Below are 8,001 nucleotides of genomic sequence, written 5' to 3' on the forward strand. Positions count from 1 at the left end.
TCTGCTCCTCATGGAGATTTGTTTCTGCTTTACTTCTTGATTTCCTAAACTACGGGGCTCAAACATCACAGAAAGTGCATGCGTTAATCACACGTTAAAAAAAGTAGTGCCGTTAAAAGGAATTTGCGTTAACGCGTTATTATGCGTTAACTTTGACAGCCCTAGTTTATTGATTAGGCTAGGTGCAATAAGCTTTCAGTGTGTTCCACCAGTGCACAGCAAACACAAAGGTGCATAGCCAAAACACGCCGAAATAAAATCAGAAATTAATTCCACTCTGCAAAGGATATAAAATTTCAAATTACTGGCTGTAGCATTGTTGTCTGAGACGGTAGGCTAGTATTTAATCTTGTATTTATTTTTTATTTAGCCTTTATTTAAACAGGTAAAATCACATTGAGACCCAGGGACTCATTTACAAGTGCGACCTGTTCGGACAGCAGCAATCAGTTACAGGGCAACAAGACAACAACAATACAGACTCAGATACAAATAAATAAAATTGAATCACTACATAACAGCAGGTACAAAAATTACAGTTTCAATAAACAATGGGACATTCACTAAAATAATTAAAGTATAAAGTGATAAAGGAGATAAAGTGCTAAAAGAGGAGAGGGTCAGCTTTGTGAGCAGGAACAAAGCATAGACGCGAGCTGCAAATTCTTCAATATAAGTTTAAAACTCGCTAGGGGGATCAGGCTGGACAGCTTCAGACTAAGCTGTAGCGTGTTCCAGGCAGAAGGGGCCGCGTAGGAGAACACCTTTTTGCCTTTCTCAGTATGGACCGAGGGGATGGAGTAGGTGATGAAGTCCTGTGTACGCATGCTATAGCTGGACTGTTTGCGAGACAGTTAGATAAGTAATGAGGCAGCAGGCCTAGGATGGATTTGTAAATGAAAATGTACCAGTGATGGGTTCGGTGGATGGAAAGAGATGGCCAGTTGACTAGTGAGTACAGAACACAATGGTGAGCAAGGGGTTTACAGCCGGTAAAATCTGCCTTGCGATACCTCGTTATTTGGCGCTATATAAATAGGCTATGAAATTGATTGATTGTTGGTTGATTGATTCACTTTGATGTCTCTGAGATGCATATACATCTTTATCATTTAATGACTTTACAATGCTTACAGTAGCCTAATAATATATTACATGTTTTTTTTAAACATAGGCTATATCTTTAAAAAAAGTAAACTGTTGGCATATTTCTAAATATAGGCCTATTCCAATACTGTATGTTCTGCATTTAAAAATACAACAGGATGTTTTCCCGGTTTCCTGTCATTAATTTCCCGGGAAATGGGAAATGGGTTAGATGGCATTTCCCGGGAATCCCGTTTCCCAGGATTAAACGCTACCCTCTATAACAAGTCACCAGAAAACACCCGTTTGCTCCAGGAAGCGGCTGCAGATTTAAACATGGAGATCTTGAGAATAGGCCAAATCTTCAATATTCGTTGGGTGGCTAGTAGTTTCAAGACTGTGAGAGCGGTATCGAAAGATTATCCTGCACTGGCACACCAATTCAGAGTAGCAATGGAAGACACATCTCGCTCTGACAAAGAGAGGCAGACATTCAGGAGCCTGCACAAACTCCTCACAAGCACTGGATTTTTGTCTGACTTGGCTTGTATGAAGGAAGTTCTACGAGAACTGCAAAGCCTGTCGCTAAAACTACAACTAAAAGAAACATCTACGCTAGATGCAAGTTGCCTTCTCCAGTTCAACCAGGCTATAATCCACAGCTTGACGAAGCGACTGCCTGAACCGGAGTCGGACGTTGTCTAGATGCTGAAACCGCTGGATCCATGCTTTTGGCCAAAACAACGCAGCACTCTGGTCCTATATGGGGAAACTGAAGTGCGAGTTTTGGCAAAAACAGTGTGAGAATCAGCCCGAGAGGCTGTTGAGCAGGCACCAGGGAAAACGCTGGTAAAACTTCAAATGCCAAGTATGACCTTCTTGCTCACCTGAGCTGAGTGTGTGAGGGGATTTTCTGCCCTGACAGCTACTGACACGAAGTATCCCAACAACCTGCGTGAACAAAGCTTCACCTCGCTCCTCTTCGTGGACCTGAATTGACCCCCTTTGGAACTATTTGACCCTCTGCCTTTTGCATCGTCTTGGCTTAAAGCCAGCCACCGACCCTCAACATACTGGGCTACAAAGAAGACAGAAGACCCCAGGCCCCTCTGGTCGCGTCTGATTTAAGGTGAGAATCAGATAATTACTTGTTTGAGCTATGCGTTTGTGAGGACTGGCCCTAGTCCTATTTAGCCTGTTTCGTGATACGATGCAACTGATCTATTCTATTTTGATCAGATTGATTTGCATCATGTATGAGCTGTTGTTTCAGCACCATGGACAGTGCTATTTGTTGTGCGTAGAGGCTGCTGTGACAGTTGTTTCAGCAGCACCATGGACAGTGTTGTGTGTAGAAAGACAGACAGACAGACAGACAGACAGTCAGACAGACAGACAGTCAGTCAGACAGACAGACAGTCAGACAGACAGACAGACAGTCAGACAGACAGACAGACAGACAGTCAGTCAGACAGACAGACAGACAGTCAGTCAGACAGACAGACAGACAGACAGACCACATCATAGTAATGTTTCTTAGCCTGCTATTTGTGGTTGTAAATTTCCTAATTTGCCCTCCATTGTAATCCACAGACAGAAGACGACATGGTGAACGCTGAAAGGACAGTCAACGAGAGAGAGAGACATGCAGAGAGAGAGAGAGAGAGAGAGAGAGCTATTGATCTCTGAGGAGTGAACAGCTGTGAAGATGGTCTTCCTCCCAAAAAGCACTTGTGTTGATGTCACTAGATATGTCATGCACATAATAGTGGATTATTGACATGTGTGGTTGCCTATTAACTGAATCCATGTGCTCTTTACTTTTTAATGCAAAGCTTGGATGAAGCTTGTTGGATTTTGTTTCAGTCATGCATTCTAACTTTATGGAATATCCTGTGTTTTTAATATTTCAGTTCTGGATAAGCTACAAGTTAATATATTAGCCTACTGGTTTAAAAAGCTTTATTTTTGACTCAGGGCAAGCTGAATTCATGTGCACTTTAGTGTTGATAATGACAGCAGTTGCATTTAGAGGAGTTTTCTGAGCTGATCATTGTTGTGCTTGTGGAGAGTGTAAGACATGACATGATGGGCAAAAGATGATCAAACAAATGGAATCAGTTAAATTGGTTTTTATGCAAAGCTTGGATGAAGCTTGTGGGACTTTGTTTCAGTCATGCATTCTAACTTTATGGAATATCCTGCACTGTTGTTTGTTGATGTTGTCTGTTAAGTCTAAAACTCAGGATGAGAAAGTCATCGGATCACCTTTAATGAGTTATTTAGAGACTCAGTCTTGGAGCTGGCCACAACATTTGGCTACAGGGAGGTTGTGATCTCTCCACCAGACCACGCCCACCCTGTCTTCTCCTTGACTGAGCCAACTGAACAGGAGGTTCTGAAAACTCTATTGACCTTGAAAGCCTCTAATGCTCTGGACGTGTATGGCCTTGATTCTTGTATTTTTAAGCAGAATGCAACTACTCTGTGCTTCTATCTCCAAGCTGCTTAAAGATGCTGTTTTTCCTGATGGTCTAAAAACGGCAGTCATCTCTCCCATCTTTAAGAGTGGCTCACCGCTCAGAACTAGACAATTATAGACCGATTGGCATCTTGCCCATCCTCTCAAAAGTGATGGAAAAAGTTGTTGCATGCCAATTAACAGCCCACTTGAACTTCAGTCATCATCCACTTCATCCTATGCTATTCGGTTTCAGGCCTCAACACTCCACTGAAATGGCAAACTGTTACTTTGTAGAGGAAATAAAGAGCATGCTGGACAAAGGAGGAGTAGTAGGTGCAATATTCATAGACCTGAAAAAAGCTTTTGATACAGTCAACCATAATGTACTGCTATCAAAACTTTCCAAACATAACATCTCAACCCATACGATGAAGTGGATGACATCTTACTTAAACAACAGAAAGCACTGTACAAGAATCAATGGTCATACTTCCTCACTTTTAGATTGCTCTACGGGGGTTCCCCAGGGTTCGGTCCTGGGTCCTGTCTTCTTCGGTGTGTACATAAATTACCTCCCCCACATCTGTACAGATGTGAGGGTACAAATGTACGCGGACAACACGGTCATATATGTACATGCTGACTCCAAACAGAAAGCTGCGCATCTGTGCTCACAGTCGCTATGTGGCTGAATGACTCCTGCCTGACCTTGAATGTCTCTAAAACCGTGAACATGTATTTCTCTATAAGGCGTAATAACACCCCCCCCCCCCCCCCCCCCCATCCCCGACATCTTTGTTAAGGGTCAGAGGGTGGAGGTTGTCCAGGAGTTTAAATACCTGGGTATTATTTTAGATAGCAACCTCTCCTTCAAAAATCATATAAAGAAAACTGCAGGGACTGTCAAACGTAATCTTCTGCAATTTAGATTCATTCGATGTCAGCTGAGCACAGATGCGGCAAAACTGTATAAAACAGCTACCATCACTGTGACATTATCAAGAAATATAACTTTCTAACACTTGAGAATTTTCTGTTGATGGCAAATGTCTGTTTGTTGGATAGGATCTTCCACGGCCTTGCCTCCCCCCCCCCCCCCCTTTCAACAAATTAGTGACAAACCGCAACACCAGTGTGAGAACTCCACTAGAGGGGACTGTTGCGTGCCTTTTAGATCGACTAAATTCAGTCAATCTGCATTCACAGTCAAAGCGGGCGGGCTGTGGAACACCCTGCCAGCAGTCATTAAAGGCTGCAGTACTCTCAAAGGCTTTAAATCCTCTATTAAGAAGTGGCTGAGAGAGGGTCAGTCTTGTGGCCACCTAGTCATTAGTGTGGTCTCATATCCTATTTATTTTTGTGCTATGACATTATTTATTTTTCACCACTACCTCATTTGCTAATGTGTGATTTTAGTGGATTGCTATCTACCTCTGTGTTCTATTTCACTGTTATGCGCATTGTATATGTATTACCTTGCTCATAGTAAGTATAATTTTTTGTCATGTATCTTGATTGTTTAGACATTAGGATTTTCTTTTAATTGCTGTATTTTATATGTACTGTGTGCGCACAGGACTCTGTGCGCCCAGGGACTACAGATGCAAATTCGCTTTTAGCTAACTCTGGTGCAATATATTTATTGTGTACTGTCCCTGCTCAAATAAACAATAAAGATAAAGATAAACTGATTTATCTTTTTTTATTCTCTTTCTACTGAAAAGTAAAAAGAGACAATATTAAAGGATTGCTTTACCGGTAATCAACTCACTTTGTATCATATATAATCTCTGTAATATAAGCACATGAGCAGTGTTTTGCCTTCTCTCTCTGTTTCCCTCATGGAGAAAAATGCTCTGGTTGCTGTCTGCAGAAACTCCACCCCCACCAGCTGCAAGTCATAAGGCTCATTAAGGCTCTCCATGCCATTCTCCACAGATGTGCGCATACTTAAAAAATAAAAATCAACAAAAACAGCCACCCTCGGAGCAGATTCTGCCTCTCCAGCAGAACTTCCGCAGCTCCGTTGTGGCGTAAAACGCGTCAGAACGGAGCACTTTGCCAGAGGAGGAAATGGGAGATCTCAGTGAGGAAAACAGAGAGAGAAGGTAAACACTGCCCATGTGCTTATATTACCAAGATTATTAATGATACAAAGTGGGTTGATTACTGGTAAAGCCATCCTTTAATTGTTGTTTTTAATATTTCAGTTCTGGTTAGGCTACAGATTACTTAATATATTGGCCTACTGGTTGAAAACGCTGTATTTTTGACTCAGGGTATGCAAACTATCTAGACTATTCTAGAAATATTTGTGTTAATTAATATTGAATTTTCTATTGATTGTATAGGTTATACAGGATTATTGAAGGGGTGTTATGAAAAGCAGAAAAACGTTGCCTGTTTTTTTTACTCTGATTAATAAATGTGTTCTTTCATTTGGAAACAGTAGCTTTATGTTGTTTTTGTTGTACGTTAGCATCTCTGAAATGTTATTGACAGTATTAACTCTCTGTAGAGGCTAGTAGAATGTTTTTTGCATTTTCATTAACCCAGTAGCCTAATTGACCGCACTTCCATGCACTTGCAACTGGGTCTCTCTGCTTTCTTGAAGCAATGTTTTGAAAGGGGACCAAATGATACATTTATTTATTTATTGAGACACCAAGTTTTAAAGTGGTTTTCCATGTTGCCAAATACAATTTAATCAACACAGGGCCCTATCTTCGCAATGGCGGTAATTTTGCATTAGCGCCCGTTTTGTGCCGTGCAAAGCCCTAATTGTGGGCGTGTCGGCCCGCTGCGCTTCACGTCATCTCGGCGCAAAGCTCCATAGGCGTGTTTATGCCCATAACAGGATTCACAAGGTGAGATCACTCCCCTTAAAAGCCACAGCGTCACTGCCATCACGTCTGTGACAGCAGCTTCTTTCTTACTCAGTGCAAGCGGAGTGACAGAGTGAGAGAGAGAAAAGAGAGGGGGAGAGAGTCAGAGAGAGAGAGGGGGGAGAGAACGAGAGAGGGAGAGAATTGGAGGATGAACCAGTTCGGATTGGTAACGAAAATTGATGCTTTTGTAATTAGTAGCCTATTAATTAGTCGTTTCGCTCATAGGCTATATATAACATACCCATTTAAAAATATTTGTTTCTTTAATAGGGTAGGGACGTGGGAGATTTTAATTCTAGCCTATTTCAATAGCCTATACTAGAATTGTCCACTCGGGTTAAGCTATTGTTGCATGGTGCAATTGCAGGGAGAGAGGTTACTGTATAGCCTACTGGCCGGTGTTGTGTCAAAAAGTGATTTGCTGCCAGAAACTGATTTCGATCTGCGGGACCACGCACAGCGCTGCCTCTACCCACCCTGTGCACCGACCCACCCGGCCTGCCTACCCGGCCCAGCTCACACATTGATGGATTGTTTAAGCCGTATGTGAAACAGGACCCAGGTGTTTTAGATGAGTTTCCATCAAAATGTCTTTGATGTTGCTGAGCCCAACACAATGAATTTCCATGTGTGGACAATAAAGACATTATATTATATTCTAAGCTGCTGCTGTGTTGTGTCTTGTTGTCTCATCAGATGCCTGTGAACTCACACTGGACCCAAACACAGCAAACAGATTCCTCCTCCTGTCTGAAGACAACAGAAAGGTGACAAAGGTGAAAGAGGAGCAGTCATATCCTGATCACCCAGAGAGATTTGACTACCATCCTCAGCTGCTGTGTAGAGATGGTCTGACTGGTTGCTGTTACTGGGAGGTGGAGAGGAAAGAAGGGGTTACTATAGGAGTGTCTTACAGAGGAATCAGAAGGAGAGGACGGGGTGATGACTGCTGGCTTGGAAACAATGAAAAGTCCTGGTCTCTGTTCTGTGATGATGATCGAGTCTCTGCCTGGCACAATAACAAATCAACAGGCATATCTCCCCCCTCCCACTCTGACAGAGTAGCAGTGTATCTGGACTGGCCTGCTGGCTCTCTGTCCTTCTACACAGTTTCCTCTGACACACTGATCCACATCTACACCTTCCACTCCAGCTTCACTGAAGCACTCTACCCTGCGTTTGAGTTTGAGTATGGTGCCTCAATGTCTCTGTGTCAGATAGAGGAGTGAGAGAGAAACACTCACACTGTGACCAAACACAGCTGCTGAGATGATGCTTCACTCTGTACAGGATCACACACACACACACACACACACACACACACACAAGCATATTGTTCAGGTCATGCATGGCTGACCTTTCCTCTTTTGAAGTCCAGATCGGGTAAAATTTCATGAATCGATTCAAGTACAAGGTACAAGGTCAACTTTATTATCCCACAAGGGGAAACTCGGGTGGTCATCATACACGTCTGTTGCAGTACATACCGTGTACACACTGTACACACCATATACAAATACACATATCCACACACATACGCACGCACGCAATATCAAAAATATA

The 8,001-nt window shown here is 42.6% G+C and overlaps 1 protein-coding gene across 1 annotated transcript; it reads left to right on the forward strand.

Moving 5' to 3' along the window:
* Nucleotides 1-1,849: 1,849 nt before the first annotated feature.
* Nucleotides 1,850-7,667, forward strand: LOC310775922 (stonustoxin subunit beta-like; the record flags this gene model as incomplete). Its single annotated transcript, XM_083636044.1, has 4 exons — nt 1,850-1,935; nt 2,138-2,215; nt 4,725-4,855; nt 7,135-7,667. 4 exons carry the CDS (start codon nt 1,850-1,852, stop codon nt 7,665-7,667), a joined length of 828 nt encoding a protein of 275 aa, XP_083492170.1.
* Between the last annotated feature and the right edge of the window lie 334 nt (nt 7,668-8,001).

Source organism: Poromitra crassiceps (assembly GCF_964638095.1).
Source record: "Poromitra crassiceps genome assembly, chromosome: 4".
Lineage (NCBI taxonomy): Eukaryota > Metazoa > Chordata > Actinopteri > Beryciformes > Melamphaidae > Poromitra > Poromitra crassiceps.